The sequence below is a fragment of the Anabas testudineus genome, chromosome 24, assembly GCF_900324465.2.
Source record: "Anabas testudineus chromosome 24, fAnaTes1.2, whole genome shotgun sequence".
Taxonomy (NCBI): Eukaryota; Metazoa; Chordata; class Actinopteri; order Anabantiformes; family Anabantidae; genus Anabas; species Anabas testudineus.
The window spans coordinates 19,451,425-19,467,730 of NC_046632.1; the positions used below are offsets into that span (position 1 = coordinate 19,451,425).

A 16,306-nucleotide genomic window follows, 5' to 3' on the forward strand; every position below is an offset into this window, starting at 1 on the left:
GCTTTAATCTCCACCCAAACATCCAGAGGTGATGACAAGTCCAGCTGTGTTTCCTGTCTCTTGTGGTCCTCCAGGTCCTGCAGAGTATCATGTCTGTCAACGAGAACCCATCTGTCCACGGTCTGATCGTCCAGCTCCCTCTGGACTCCGTTAACCCCATCAACACCGAGCTCGTCACCAACGCCGTCTCTCCAGAGAAGGACGTGGACGGGTGAGAGGTCACCAGGAGTTCAGCAGCAAATGTTGATCCTGATCCTTTACTAGAGCGTGTGTGTGTGTGTGTGTATGTCTGTGCGTGTGTGTGTTTGTCTGTGTGTCTGTGTGTGTGCAGCCTGAGTTGTATTAATGCAGGGAAGTTGTCTCGCGGTGATCTGAGCGACTGTTTCATCCCCTGCACCCCCAACGGCTGCATGGAGCTCATCAGACAAACAGGTCTAACACACACACACACACACACACACACACACACACATAAATAAAACGTGAACATCTGTTCAGAAATCTGATTAAAACAGCTTCAGAACTTCACATTTTAAAATCTCTCCTGTATCATCTACTAACAGCTTGTGAGACAATATATTAATATACTGTCATATATATGTATATAAATATATATATATATAGATCTTTGGACATCATGTTGAGTTCAGACTGTATATCAATATATTCCTGTGCAGGTGTGTCTGTAGTGGGGAAACACGCGGTCGTGATTGGTCGCAGTAAAATCGTCGGCGCTCCGATGCACGACCTGCTGCTGTGGAACCACGCTACTGTGACCACCTGTCACTCCAAGACAGCAGACCTACCTGAACAGGTGACGGCATGCAGTCAGACACTGATATTAGATGTAGTAGCAGTAGTGGTACTAGTAGTAGTATTAGTAGTAGCTTATAAATGTACTGTTGTGGTTCTTCATCTGACTGAAAAACCAAAACGCGTTTCCTGTGCATCTCCAGGTGGGGCGGGCTGATATCCTGGTGGTGGGGGCAGGTAGAGCAGAGATGATCAGAGGAGAGTGGGTGAAGGAGGGGGCCGTGGTCATCGACTGTGGAATCAACTATGTACCAGGTATGCGCTGACAGTTAGCGGTACCAGACGGGATGGTTCTGAACCACAGACACGAACCCACCATCACTTTCGGTGTCACTTTTCTCTGACAGACGAGACGAAGGTGAGCGGTAAACGGGTGGTTGGAGACGTCCACTACGCCTCAGCCAATCAGAGAGCAGGATTCCTCACACCTGTTCCAGGTGGGGTGGGACCGATGACGGTGGCTATGCTCATGGAGGTATTTGACAGTTTTCTTAGTTTGTTTTTTTAGAGTTTTTAGTTGGACACACACTTCATCACGTACCTGCTTCAATCTCAGGGGCTTCAATCCCACGGCTCCTGGTTGCCGGTGTTTTTGTGTGTGTGTGTGTGTGTGTGTGTGTGTTTAATTGAGAAAACATAATATTCATGATGAAATGACAGAAGGTTTAGGTTCTCATGTTCTCTGGTCTTCTTTGTAATATAATAAGAAATCCAGATATCAGAGTTCACACTCTGCAGAACCTGCCTGAGAATTTCCACGTTTTTAAGTTTTCTTCAGCATCACAGTGAAACAAACAGGAGCCGATCAGCTGCAGCTCAGTCAGTGTGAGGCTCAAATAAGAAATGTGTCGACTCGTTGTGTTTGTTTCAGAACACGGTGCAGAGCGCTCAGCGTTTCCTCCTGAACAAGTGAAACACATCACCTGAAAATTACAGGGAACAACGGCCGCAGGTAAAAACTAAATATCTGCAGGTGAATCAGGATGATCACTGGGAAAAGAAATGAAATTCAAAGAATGATTTGACTCTGACTTCTCTTCCAAACGTCACAAATTCAGACTGATGTTAATAATTCTAGGGTTTGTTTTGTTTGTCTGTGGACAGGTGTGGACGTCTCCTGGCATTTCAATAAATGTCAGTGTTCAGAGGCTGAACTCCGGATCATTTCACACGAACAGACTCAGAGCAAGCTCCTCTTCTTATTTCTTCCTCCTGCCCGTCGTCTGATTAATCCTCAGTGGATCTGATCGACCTCGTGAGAAAAACGGCGATGACATAACGTTTCTCTGCTCATCCAAGTAACTTTCTTCCGGTGTTTCGACCTAACGGGTTGTGCTCATGAGTTTCTGTCCCAGTTCAGTTTCCCGTCACCACATGTCCTCGCTCTCCTTTGGTTCCCCTCCTCTCACACACCTGTTTCCTGTTGACTAATCAGCCGCTGTGGTTTTTCTGCCTCCCTCTGACACCTGTGACCTTCACCTGACTGTCTGCTCATTTTTGTCCTGGACTCGTCAGTTCTCGTTCTTTGCTCTGCTGTGTTCGGATTAACCTGCTGTTTCTCCTCCCCCTCTTGTTTCCTGTCTGGCCTCCATGACAGTGTGAGACCAGCAGTTTTCAGTTCTGTCTGGGTTTCCCTCACACGTAAACTGTTTTATTCTCATTAGTAACTAGAATGATTCTGTTATTTTCTGCTTGCTGGTTCTTCAGTTTGTGTCTGTGCTGCTGCAACATGAAGAAAATAAAGTTTAATCTTCAGCATCTAAACGTGAAAATGTTCTTACTGTGTCACGTGATATTTTAGTTTTAATGAAACCTGTTGAATCTTTATTCTAATAACACTGACGTGTGCTTCGTGTGCTAATGTGCAGATGATGTGAATCATTTAGTGCTGAGGATTTACTAACAGGCACCTTACTGTTTCCCTCCCGAGTTACAGAAACACTGAAGATGAACCTGCGTCTGACTGAGAATTGATAACGAAGAGAATTCTGGTTCCCCGATAACTTTAGTTTTAGTCTATTAAAATGTTCAAATATTGCTTTAAATCCAACAGTCTTTACAGTCACATGTTCAATAGTCAGCACAGAGTAAGTAAACTCGTGTTATTATTATCGATTAGTTCTAAACCATCAAACATGAATTGGTCCAGCTGCTCTCAGACTCTCCGACTCTTTATAATGAAGCTAACTGATGAGCGAGACGCTCGGTTTGACTGATTCCTGAAATGACCTCGCAGAGAAACAGCGTTCTCAGTTAACCTGTGGATTTGCTGTGACAAGGAATGAAACTCGTATTTCTTTTACTCATTTGTTGTGAGAACATGTTAGATGTTGGACATAATGACGTCTCTGAAGAATCTGAACCTGCAGCTTTGACCTTTAAACACTCGAGACCTTCATTAAAAATACATTTGCTGCTGTTTCTTCCTCTGGTTTTTGTCTCGTCTGTTCTCTATGAAGAGGAAAAGACACTTTCCACTTCAATCCACTTTAATCCTCAAACACAAAGTTAATTTCATACATGACACTGTTAACAAGTTAAAATTAATCTAATCAGTTTTTAAACATATGCAACCTGATGATCAAGCTTTAATATTGTATTGATTTTATATAATGATTAATTATTTTACATTCTGTCTTTTCTAGAGACACATAGCACCGTGAGTTAATCCGATGAAACTGAAAACACGTCACTGCAGATTTTAACTCAACAAAGTGAGAGAAAAAAAAAACACAAATACAGAAAATTAATTGACTGTGACTCTCAGACAAAAACCTTCTTCACTGACACTAACTCATATCTAACCTGTGCATGTGTGTCCTGATAAACTGTGCAGCCGTGTAGAGAAACTCTAAGTTCATTATCAAAATCTGAATTATGAACAGTCTGTAGGAGCTGCCTGGAAAACTCAGCTCAGGGCAAAACCTTCCAGGCTCTTCTTCTCCATCCTCTTCTTCTCTGAAACCCGTGGTCAGGCATGATCCTTGAAGTCCTGTGGCTGTCTGTGGACATGCTCTGAGCCACCCTGCTGTTCTCTGCTCAGCTGATCCACAGCTGCGTTCATGGCGGCTCGGACCAGAGAGCGAGCCACATGAAGCAGCTGCTGCTCGCTGTGGTCGAAGCTGAGCAGCAGGAGAAGGTGGTTCTGGTTCTCTGAAGATCTGCCCTCCCAACACTCCTCCTCTTCCTCTTCATCCTGTAGGGAGAGGTCATCTGGAGGAACCAGCTCGATCCGGATAGAGGGTCCATTGGTAAATAGCTGAAGGGGTCGACCAGTCTCCTCAGTATGAACCTCCGGTGAAGCAGAACGATGCTCATCATCATCCAGAACAACGTCTCTGTCTGAAGATACTCCCCCAACTGGTCGCCCAACAGGAGGTCGGGAGGTTGTCCCTGATCCGTCTGCAGCGTCTGTCACATTCTCGTCCATGTTGTCAATGTCACCTCTGACTTGTTCCAGACTCGCTGCTACAGCCCTATCCTCTAAGGCCGGGATCATCTCAGCCTCTGAGCTCAGATCAGTCGCAGCTCTCTGGAGTTCTACACAGTCATGTACCTGGTCAGGGCGACACTGAGCTTCCTCTCTGTGGGGTTCGGTTCGTTCATCTCCATTGGCACCAGATGAACACGGGGCTTCATCCTCAGCAGACAACCTCCTCCCTACTGCTCTGGTGAAGAGTCCTCTCAGTTTTTTCTGGAGTGTCAGCGAAGGTTCTCTGCTTGGTTCCTGAGTTTTGCGATCAAAGGAAGTCTGGAACCTTCTCAACGTCATGTTGGACCTCCTCTCGTTGTGATTTACTGAAGTAGTCTCCTGCTTCTCCAAACTTCCCTCTACCTTCTTCTCTTGTTTCCTGGTGCAAACGACTGCTGAAGAAAACCTCCTCCACCACCTGCGTCTGTTCATCTTCCCGTTTCTGGCGTCACCGTCTTCACCTGTGACCTTGCGGCGCCTCCTGCCGCTCTCTGTCTTTACTACAGACAAAACTTCTTCTTGCATGTTGGGACTTCCTGTCAGATCTGTGATTTCACTCTCTGCTGCAGCAGCTGGTTCATCCACTTCGTCCAACTTGTCTGTTTTAGCCTCAGGTCTGTCCTCCCCCACACTCCTGGTCCTGGTTTTTCCCAGCAGCAGTTTGGGAGGACCAGTCAGCTTCCTCTTCAGATCCACTTTCTCTGCTCGTTGGACATCCTCCGTGACCTCTGTCGCCATGATTCGTCTCCACAGTGAAGCTGAACAATGTTTGTGCTGCTGAGATTAAACACCTGGGAACCTGCAGAACCGAGACAAAGCAGCACATGAAACACTGTTGATGTAGACCTCAACAGCTGATAGTAAACCTTAGAGACACCAGAGACAACAAAAGCTGCTGTTTGCTGAATTTAATTAAAGTAGTTTCTGCTGTTTGACTCAAAACCTCGCAGAACCATATGGTACAGTTTTATTTTTTCTGAAGGACGCCTCACCATGTCTCTGAACTACACCCTAAACATTCTTACACATGCTGCACAAAAAAGCTTTGCAGAAACACAGTGTTCAACAATTTAAAGCAAGGAGAATGTAAAGGGAAAAATTATCAGAAGCCGTGAAGCTTCTCATCAAAGACAAGAACAATGTGGAAACTATTCCAGTGTATTTTCAGTTCAAATGTCGATGAAGATAAAGGAGGATCTGGAGTAGGTTTATCCACGACTCCCACTCCCACGACTGAAAACATTCATTCTGACACAGGATGAAGAAAATCAGCTCATTACACAAAAACTGTACAAACATTATGTCTCACAGTTTGATGTGTATAAAAATGTATAAAGTGTCAGAAAAATACTCAAGTACAAATACCTGAAGTCTATACTGGGGTGCAGTAACTAAATGAGCAACAGTTAGAGTCACTGCAGAGTCGAACCTAAACTCTGAATGAACGATGTGTTTAAAGACAGTAGGAAGAATCACAGCTGTGTTTTACATGCTCCTGGTTATTATTATAACCTCTTTCAAAATGTCACAGCTGAAAAATCACAGGTCAGTGATCGGTATTCTTAACCACACAACGAGCACAGACTGATCCTGATCCTGATCCCGGTTCAAACTAAAACAAATTCTAAACTACATCTAATTCCTCTTGGATCAAAGTGCTGATGCTTCCCTGAGTCAGTCACAAACATGCAGCAATGATGTCATCAGGTAGCAGCTGATGACTGGGTGAAGAGATGAGTCTCACCTGAACGTGGGTCTCTGCCGTTTGCTGATCAGATCAGTTACTGAGAGAAACACTGAGCTGAGCTTCGGCTCGGCTGCTGCACCGCCCCAGTTTCCTTAGCAACCACTCTGATTGGCATCTCCGTTTCTTCAATATGGTGACGGTGGGAGGGCGGGGGAGGGGAGGCAGGGATGTCCTCCCCCTCGGGGGAACAATCAGAGAGACTGGATTTCGTTTAACTTCTTCGTTATGATGCAGGTAATGGCTAGCTGCTCTGATCATCAGAGGGAAGTGTGTGCTCTGTTGGTGACAAGTAGAAACACTGTAGATGTGATGATAGAAACTCAGTAGATGTGATGGTGGAAACAAAGTAGATGTGATGATAGAAACTCAGTAGATGTGATGGTGGAAACAAAGTAGATGTGATGGTAGAAACAAAGTAGATGTGATGGTAGAAACTCAGTAGATGTGATGGTGGAAACAAAGTAGATGTGATGGTAGAAACTCAGTAGATGTGATGGTGGAAACAAAGTAGATGTGATGGTAGAAACTCAGTAGATGTGATGGTGGATACACAGTAGATGTGATGGTGGAAACACAGTAGATGTGATGGTAGAAACTCAGTAGATGTGATGGTGGAAACAAAGTAGATGTGATGGTAGAAACTCAGTAGATGTGATGGTGGAAACACAGTAGATGTGATGGTGGAAACACAGTAGATGTGATGGTAGAAACTCAGTAGATGTGATGGTAGAAACTCAGTAGATGTGATGGTAGAAACACAGTAGATGTGATGGTAGAAACTCAGTAGATGTGATGGTGGATACACAGTAGATGTGATGGTGGAAACACAGTAGATGTGATGGTAGAAACACAGTAGATGTGATGGTAGAAACTCAGTAGATGTGATGGTGGATACACAGTAGATGTGATGGTGGAAACACAGTAGATGTGATGGTAGAAACTCAGTAGATGTGATGGTAGAAACTCAGTAGATGTGATGGTGGAAACAAAGTAGATGTGATGGTAGAAACTCAGTAGATGTGATGGTGGAAACACAGTAGATGTGATGGTGGAAACACAGTAGATGTGATGGTAGAAACTCAGTAGATGTGATGGTGGAAACACAGTAGATGTGATGGTGGATACACAGTAGATGTGATGGTAGAAACTCAGTAGATGTGATGGTGGATACACAGTAGATGTGATGGTGGAAACACAGTAGATGTGATGGTAGAAACTCAGTAGATGTGATGGTGGATACACAGTAGATGTGATGGTAGAAACTCAGTAGATGTGATGGTGGATACACAGTAGATGTGATGGTGGAAACACAGTAGATGTGATGGTAGAAACTCAGTAGATGTGATGGTAGAAACTCAGTAGATGTGATGGTAGAAACTCAGTAGATGTGATGGTAGAAACTCAGTAGATGTGATGGTAGAAACTCAGTAGATGTGATGGTGGATACACAGTAGATGTGATGGTGGATACACAGTAGATGTGATGGTGGAAACACAGTAGATGTGATGGTGGAAACACAGTAGATGTGATGGTGGATACACAGTAGATGTGATGGTGGATACACAGTAGATGTGATGGTGGAAACACAGTAGATGTGATGGTGGAAACAAAGTAGATGTGATGGTGGATACACAGTAGATGTGATGGTGGAAACACAGTAGATGTGATGGTGGAAACACAGTAGATGTGATGGTGGAAACACAGTAGATGTGATGGTGGATACACAGTAGATGTGATGGTGGAAACACAGTAGATGTGATGGTGGAAACAAAGTAGATGTGATGGTAGAAACAAAGTAGATGTGATGGTGGAAACAAAGTAGATGTGATGGTAGAAACACAGTAGATGTGATGGTGGAAACAAAGTAGATGTGATGGTAGAAACTCAGTAGATGTGATGGTAGAAACTCAGTAGATGTGATGGTAGAAACTCAGTAGATGTGATGGTAGAAACACAGTAGATGTGATGGTGGAAACTCAGTAGATGTGATGGTAGAAACTCAGTAGATGTGATGGTGGAAACAAAGTAGATGTGATGGTGGAAACAAAGTAGATGTGATGGTAGAAACACAGTAGATGTGATGGTGGAAACTCAGTAGATGTGATGGTAGAAACTCAGTAGATGTGATGGTGGAAACAAAGTAGATGTGATGGTAGAAACTCAGTAGATGTGATGGTAGAAACTCAGTAGATGTGATGGTAGAAACTCAGTAGATGTGATGGTGGAAACACAGTAGATGTGATGGTAGAAACTCAGTAGATGTGATGGTAGAAACTCAGTAGATGTGATGGTGGAAACTCAGTAGATGTGATGGTGGAAACTCAGTAGATGTGATGGTAGAAACTCAGTAGATGTGATGGTAGAAACTCAGTAGATGTGATGGTAGAAACTCAGTAGATGTGATGGTGGAAACTCAGTAGATGTGATGGTAGAAACTCAGTAGATGTGATGGTGGAAACTCAGTAGATGTGATGGTAGAAACTCAGTAGATGTGATGGTAGAAACTCAGTAGATGTGATGGTAGAAACTCAGTAGATGTGATGGTGGAAACAAAGTAGATGTGATGGTAGAAACTCAGTAGATGTGATGGTAGAAACACAGTAGATGTGATGGTGGATACACAGTAGATGTGATGGTAGAAACTCAGTAGATGTGATGGTAGAAACACAGTAGATGTGATGGTAGAAACTAAGTAGATGTGATGGTGGAAACTCAGTAGATGTGATGGTAGAAACACAGTAGATGTGATGGTAGAAACTCAGTAGATGTGATGGTAGAAACTCAGTAGATGTGATGGTGGAAACTCAGTAGATGTGATGGTGGAAACTCAGTAGATGTGATGGTAGAAACTCAGTAGATGTGATGGTAGAAACTCAGTAGATGTGATGGTAGAACTCAGTAGATGTGATGGTGGAAACTCAGTAGATGTGATGGTAGAAACTCAGTAGATGTGATGGTGGAAACTCAGTAGATGTGATGGTAGAAACTCAGTAGATGTGATGGTAGAAACTCAGTAGATGTGATGGTGGAAACTCAGTAGATGTGATGGTGGAAACTCAGTAGATGTGATGGTAGAAACTCAGTAGATGTGATGGTAGAAACTCAGTAGATGTGATGGTAGAAACTCAGTAGATGTGATGGTAGAAACACAGTAGATGTGATGGTGGAAACTCAGTAGATGTGATGGTAGAAACTCAGTAGATGTGATGGTGGAAACAAAGTAGATGTGATGGTAGAAACTCAGTAGATGTGATGGTAGAAACACAGTAGATGTGATGGTGGATACACAGTAGATGTGATGGTAGAAACTCAGTAGATGTGATGGTAGAAACACAGTAGATGTGATGGTAGAAACTAAGTAGATGTGATGGTGGAAACTCAGTAGATGTGATGGTGGAAACTAAGTAGATGTGATGGTGGAAACACAGTAGATGTGATGGTAGAAACACAGTAGATGTGATGGTGGAAACACAGTAGATGTGATGGTGGACCTCCCAGCATGCACCAGCTGTTGGCCACATGTTGATCCAGAGTTTGGTCGTTGAGGATTCGCCGTCGTCATAAACACCAAGTTCGGTTCAACTTGGCTGAAGAGTAAATGTGTCACAGAGAAGAGGAGGTGATAACAGGTCTTTATCTCTACCTGAAGTGATCCTGCTCCTCCTCCTTCTCCTTCCTCTGCTGCAGTATAAAACATGTGCTGCTGACAGAGATTAGGATCAGACACGTCATAAAAATACGAAGCATTCTGGAGCAGACAGACACTATCACGCCGGCGTTAAAGAAATCTAATCTACAGACAAATGTGTGTTCATGACTGAACTGAGAGCTCACTGATCTGAATCCATGCACAGAACATCACGTGGAGTCAGACAGAACAGAGCAGATTACTCTTTACAAAGATCAGTATTCTTTCCAGAACAATGTCTCTGTCTGAAGATACTCCCCCAACTGGTCGCCCAACAGGAGGTCGGAAGGTTGTCCCTTATCCGTCTGCAGCGTCTGTCACATTCTCGTCCATGTTGTCGATGTCACCTCTGACTTGTTCCGGACTCTCTGCTACAGCTCGATCCTCTAAGGCCGGGATCATCTCGGCCTCTGAGCTCAGATCAGTCGCAGCTCTCTGGAGTTCTACACAGTCATGTAACCTGGTCAGGGCGACACTGAGCTTCCTCTCTGTGGGGTTTCGGTTCGTTCATCTCCATTGGCACCAGATGAACACGGGGCTTCATCCTCAGCAGAAACACAGTAGATGTGATGGTAGAAACACAGTAGATGTGATGGTAGAAACACCTGTTTCTGAAAGCAGTTAGCTAATACCAGTTAACTAGCTTAAACCAGGTAGTACTGCTGCTATAGGTTAGTCTGCTGGGGGAACTCTACTGATACACTGAGCTCCTCTCCTTTCTCCTTTCTCCTCTATCCATTTAAATTCTACCATTTCATGTCATTAACTTTGTGTCTTCTCTCTCCTGTAGTTGTGTTTCCTCCTCTCTGTCTCCCTCTCTCTGTTCTCCTCTGCAGGTATCCTCCTCCTTGGAGCTGTATATCTCCAGAGTCCAGTTACTGGTCCAGTTACTGATCCTGGTTCTGCTGGAGGTTTCTTCCTCTAAAGGGAGTTTTTCCTCTCCACTGTCTCCTGTTGGGATTTTGTTATACAGTTATATGTAAGGTATTAAACCTTAAACCTTAAACACTGTAAAGAGCCTTAAGATGACTTCTGTTGTGATTTGGCACTGTACAAAAAAACTGAATTGAATTAAGTCAAAAATCCCAGCTGATTTCTACCTCAGAAAAATATGTTGAAAAGTTCAACAGCAGCACCGCTAACAGGACCTATTTAAATCTGCATGGTTATATTCTGTTCCATTACAGCAACGTCATCAGTCTGTGTTTACCTGGAACTGTCCCTTTAACAGGAAATGAACAGGTGAGGGAAACAGAAGCTCTGGCTCTGATGTATTGATCAGTGATTAGTTATTGATCTGCTGCAGCAGCAGTCTGTGCTCACTCATGATGTCATATGTTGTCTATTTTTAAAGGTGTGAAGAAGAACCTCAGCAGCTTCGGTTTCTATAGCAATGGAGGATAAAAATACATCCGTCTGTCACTAAGCAACAGCAGATCGACCAATCAGATCCTCCGACAGGTGAGAGTAACGGTCTGCTCTAAAGCGTCAGCTGTTCTTCAACTGTTTTTTCTTTGCTGCTGTCTGGCAGTTGTTGAAAGATATGATGGGAAATGTAGTGAATTCCAAACCTCAGTAAAACACTGAGGTGAATGAACAAACAACCAGAGTTCTGCAGCTTAAAACTGTCCCAGCTGTTCTCTGACACACAACAAACATTACTTCACCTCAGTCTGAGGTTCTTATTTCATTTTTATTACATTTTTATCCTGTGTTTAGTCAGATTTGATGTCTCTAAGATTTCACCATTTAAAACAATATTGTCCACATGTTGTAAGTACTGTGAGAAGCTGGACATGTTTGTTTGACACCTGTGTGGTTACAGATAAAACGTACTATATGTGCCAAGTTCAGCAAATCAGTTTCCTGAAGATGTAGAACTAGAAAATGGAAATCACCTCAATGACACGAGTCCAACTTCTTCAAAAGCGTCATTCTGCCGTCAGAAAACTATTTTTAATCATCGTTCAATCTTTCTACCCACCAAAGTGGGTCTGTGTCTCAGTGTGGGACATTTTCAATTCAAACAAGAACAAAGATATTTTGTTGTTCTTAAGGAACTCCGACAGATGTAGACATGTATATATTTCACTTATCTGCAGCACTAGTGACTATTTCTTTCTTAAAAAGTCGAACAGAGCTCTTCATCCTTCTCGAGTTATCAAAACATCAACAAGTCGTCCAGCTTTAATGCCCATGTAGGTCATTTCTCGCAACCGTCTCGTTCAACCAAAGTCACCATTTGTTTCAACTACACTACAAATTATAGCTGGTCATCATGTAATAATAACTGCAGCCGCTAAACTGCGTCAAATGGTGACGTGTGTTGTTCGTATATTGCTGCTGTTACAAACGAGGACAGTCTCCAAATGGATGATCAGACATTTTTCTTCACCATTATTTCTTGAGAGGGGAAGAGAGAACAAGAAGAAAAGATTTGATTGGAGGAAGGAAAAAGATCCAAGATGTTCACTAATCTACAAAACCACCATCAGACATCTTTTACCTTTAATGATTGGAGAACTGATTGGTCTTGGGACTGACCACAGACAAACCACACACTGGAGCATTGTACCTGCAGATTAACAGTGATTCTTGGATTCAGGTCCAAAAACAGGTCCAGATTATCATCTTCATATGATAAAGCATGAGTCATTGTTGCTGGGCTTTTCCACCGAGTGGTGAGCAGGCATGTAGTTCTCAGAGTTGAACCTGGAGAAGCAGCACAGACACCACAGGTCCTGGAAGATCCTTCTGATGTGGTTCCTGAACTTCACCCCAGCTAAGGCGTACAGCACCGGGTTCAGGCAGCAGTGCAGGTAGGCGATGGTCTGAGTGACTGTCTTGGCCGTATGCAGGGCGTCCGACTCTTCACAACTATGCTGGTCGAACATGCTGATGGTGTCATAAAGGAGCGTGACGTTGTAGGGCAGGTGGCAGACGATGAACACCACCACCACAGCCAGCACCACCCGCACCGCCTTGTGCCGCTGGAAGTTTTTGGCTCTCAGCAGCGTGATGATGACGGCGGTGTAGCAGAAGATCATGATGAGCAGCGGCAGGAAGAAGCCCACAGCGATCTGGGTGCTGGGAACGGCCAGCTTGGTCAACAAGGCTGTGTTGTTATCAGAGAACCTGAACTCGCAGACGTACTGTGGAGGCAGGGAGACACCGTCCCATCCCTCGACTGAGAGGTTCAGCCCGCTGTGGGTCAGATTCTCCTCCGGCACAAACATCATGTTGTGGGATGGCTGGTAACAGTGGTAGAAGTAGAAGGTCGGGACAGACAGCAGAACAGCACAGACCCAGACGATGGCACAGATGATGCGGCTGTAGGACAGCGAACGCAGCCTGAAACTGCGTCGGGCCTGCACGATGGCGATGTAGCAGTCGGTGCTGATGCAGGCGAGCAGCAACATGCCGCTGTACAGGTTCACGCTGTAGGAGCCTCGCAGCAGCTTGCAGGCCACCGAGCCCATCGACCACGACGACATCTCGTTGTAGACGATAAGAGGCAGCGCTACCACAAACAGCAGGTCTGCGATGGCCACGTTGAGCAGGTAGATGTCCGTCATGGACTTGGTCCCCTTGTAGAAGGCGTAGGTGGCGATCACCAGGCTGTTTCCCATGAAGCCCAGGATGCAGATGATGGAGTGGACGTACGGGCTGACCACCTGCTCCACACTGTGGTTGTTGTTGTGTGTACAAAGTCCAATCAGTTCACCAATGTAATAATCTTCATAACTTTCATTATACTCGGGTTCTGAAAGGCTCGACATCGTGTCCTGCTCCGAGAAATGTCACTGCTGCCTCTGCTGTGAACAAAGGACAGGAAAAAAGGAGAAATGGTTGAACCGTGCATGGGAAAGAGTTCCGACAGAGTCACTCACATGTTTCATGTGACTTTAGAAAAGAGGAAACACTCCAGTCTACAGAGCTGGACCGAAAGGAACAGATGAACAAAACAGATACTGGTTTATTAAATCATCAACTTCAGATTGTAGGAGAACAGTGACCAGCGATGCATGTTGTCTGATTTCAACTCCATACAGACATCATGTCAGTGACAGTCTTACTACTGTGGCTTGAAAGATGATGGAACCAAAGAAAATAAGGAATCAAACTTCACATAACCTCCTGTAAAACCACATTTCATTACATTTATCATTTTTATAAAATTTTAATAAGAAACAGCTCCATCTTTAAATTTACTGAGCAGACATGAGAGTGAAGACTGAGCTTCTGTGGTCTGTGTGGTTTCCTCCTGTAATCTCTGTAATGGAGAAAGTGTTTGTTACAAATAGCTGTCTTCCTGCCTTTACAGCCGAGATTCTGATCACTGCAGTGACTCATGACATTAGATGTAAGCTCCAGATGAGGGGGGCACCTTTAGGAGGATGTACTTGCAGCTGGCTGCCACATTACAGTGATGGCAGTTGTTCCCGTCACAGACAGAGTCAGTGTCCTAACCCCAACCCTGAAGAGCTGAGGTTCCTGTGGAGGTGGAACAATTCTCCCTCAGCAGAGGAGGTGGCCTGAGACATAATCGAAGAGCATCTTTGATACATTGAGCCTGGTACCACATCGTTTTTATGCACACTACAGTTTTAATCACTTAAACTGGAGCCCAGTAGCTCACTCTGGCACCAGATCCTCCGTACTCACTATTGATTGGGTGCGTGGTTTATTTTACAACACACCTGGGTTCACAATTAGTGTGTTATTGTGTCTGTGCTGTTCCACTAAGACAAATCTTTATTTGTTCCCAAGACAGAAATTTGCTTGTTACCGCTGCACAGTGACAGATAGAGAGGTAGAAAACAACAAGACACTCCATGAATAATCCAAAGTATTCAGTTTACAGTGACTTTGAGAAGTCATGAACGCTGATTAATTCCAGTCAAAGTAAAAACAGATCTCTAAAAAAAAAATTCATTTATTAGAAATAAAAGAGGAGAGATCAGGAACATATCGGTAAACGGATGCTGAGGTTGGAGCTGCCAGGCAGGAGGTGTAGAGGAAGAACTAAGAGGAGATTTATGGATGTAGTGAGAGAGGACATGAAGTTAGTTGGAGAGAGAGAAGAGGATGTAGAGGACAGGGTTAAATGGAGGCAGATGATTCTCTGTGGCGACCTCTGAGAGGGAACAGCTAAAAGGAAAAGAAGAATTAAATTTTTCAGCAGAAGTCATCTCAAGGCACTTTACTGTTTAAGGTTTAAACCTTAAAACTAATGTTTAAGGTTTAAACCTGACAAAAGAAGAATAAGACACATGCATATGTGACCTATGGTATCATGTCTTCTGTCTGTCTCTGTCCTTTTCTTTTTGAATAACCACTCGGACCTGCTCTGGATGGTAACAGCAGGTTTATTCAGCAACCTGTAGTTTCACAAGGGATAAAAAGGCAGAATGATCATGTGTTGTGGGCAATCTGCTCATGTGCGCTCCGTCTGGAGAGACAGCACCATTATATTTAGCTAACTAGCTTAGGCTAAAGCTTAAACATTTCGAGCTAAAACACACAAAATGGTTCATAAACCCAACAAAATCACAACGAAAACAATTAACAAGCCGCTACTATCAGCCTCATAGTGCTGGTAAAACTTTTATGTACTTTTAAATAAAGTTAACACACTTTGCCCATGGACACATTCACAAGCACGTAACCTTTCTGGAAATCCTCCGCGCTTCTAAAGATTACCCATAATCCTGCTTTTAATCTTGCTTTTACTACTGAATGTATGTACGATATTTTACCAGCAGGTGTCGAATTGCCCCTTTTAGCTGGATTTAACCTGCATACATTTTAACTATGTCACACATACACCCACACCATATCTGAAGAACAGGTCACTTACTTTTTCTTGCCCTGTATAATAAATCCACCTGTGACAGGTGCTGTAACAGTGTCTACTGGTTGCAATGATAATACAGTTTAACTCAGAAGAATTGAAAGGTCCACTTACAGGATTTTCAGGTTCTCCTCCTCAGACTGTGAGCTGCTGCTCTCAAAGGTTCAAAATATGACTTAGTTAAAATCTGCCTGTGTGTTAAATGAGTGATTCCTGGTTCCTGAAGAACATATCTCTGCAGTGGGGTGGAGGTTATGGTTTCGAGTTTTCTGTTCCAGAAACAGAGACACTTTAACTGTGTGAAGGTGTTTCATTTCCTCGTTCATACTCAGTGACGTCACCGTCTCCAGTATCAGCCCAGAATAAAATCTGTCCATTGATACTGTGGATTTAGTTACTGTGTAAATCAGCTGTGATCTGTGAAGAACTACGGTAACAACTTATTGATCATGTTGGAGATGATGTGAATATTTCTGAGTGATGAAAAGTGTAGTGCACCTGTTGAAGATTTAAAACCTGGACTCAAAGATGGATGTGAGCTCTTTCTAGAATTTACAGCATTGCTTAGGTCAGATCATTTCATTTTAAAGTCAAACTAAATAAAACTTTGTGTTTTGGTGTAAATTCGATCTAAGAGATGGAGCATTTAACCACATCCCATAATATGCTGTGTGAAATTTACATGAACAGTGATGGTAAAGCACCATCTGGTGGTTGGATCAGTCCACGATG

At 43.7% G+C, this 16,306-nt stretch overlaps 3 protein-coding genes across 3 annotated transcripts in view; 1 reads left to right on the forward strand and 2 right to left on the reverse strand.

Moving 5' to 3' along the window:
- The window catches only part of LOC113149247 (C-1-tetrahydrofolate synthase, cytoplasmic-like), a 3,866-nt gene extending 1,307 nt beyond the window's left edge, over positions 1–2,559 (forward strand). The window contains exons 5-11 of the mRNA XM_026341212.1: positions 75–211; positions 332–432; positions 678–814; positions 957–1,068; positions 1,161–1,288; positions 1,685–1,765; positions 1,918–2,559. Coding sequence (XP_026196997.1) covers positions 75–211; positions 332–432; positions 678–814; positions 957–1,068; positions 1,161–1,288; positions 1,685–1,726 — 657 coding nt within the window. The 3' untranslated portion in view covers positions 1,727–1,765; positions 1,918–2,559. The remainder of the gene's footprint in view (positions 1–74; positions 212–331; positions 433–677; positions 815–956; positions 1,069–1,160; positions 1,289–1,684; positions 1,766–1,917) is intronic.
- A 742-nt stretch (positions 2,560–3,301) lies between these two features.
- Positions 3,302–6,411, reverse strand: si:dkey-1h6.8. The gene is made up of 2 exons (XM_026341198.1): positions 6,030–6,411; positions 3,302–5,084 (listed from the first exon to the last, which is right to left on the reverse strand). Exon 2 carries the CDS (start codon positions 5,021–5,023, stop codon positions 3,785–3,787), a length of 1,239 nt encoding a protein of 412 aa, XP_026196983.1. The 5' UTR covers positions 5,024–5,084; positions 6,030–6,411; the 3' UTR covers positions 3,302–3,784.
- Positions 6,412–10,815: 4,404 nt separating this feature from the next.
- Positions 10,816–15,876, reverse strand: LOC113149244 (C-C chemokine receptor type 6-like). The gene is made up of 2 exons (XM_026341209.2): positions 15,689–15,876; positions 10,816–13,535 (listed from the first exon to the last, which is right to left on the reverse strand). Exon 2 carries the CDS (start codon positions 13,497–13,499, stop codon positions 12,354–12,356), a length of 1,146 nt encoding a protein of 381 aa, XP_026196994.1. The 5' UTR covers positions 13,500–13,535; positions 15,689–15,876; the 3' UTR covers positions 10,816–12,353.
- Between the last annotated feature and the right edge of the window lie 430 nt (positions 15,877–16,306).

Bases quoted from the DNA above. Each gene is read 5' to 3' on its own strand.
- si:dkey-1h6.8 (XM_026341198.1), bottom strand. From the start codon at position 5,023: ATGGCGACAGAGGTCACGGAGGATGTCCAACGAGCAGAGAAAGTGGAT.
- LOC113149244 (XM_026341209.2), bottom strand. From the start codon at position 13,499: ATGTCGAGCCTTTCAGAACCCGAGTATAATGAAAGTTATGAAGATTAT.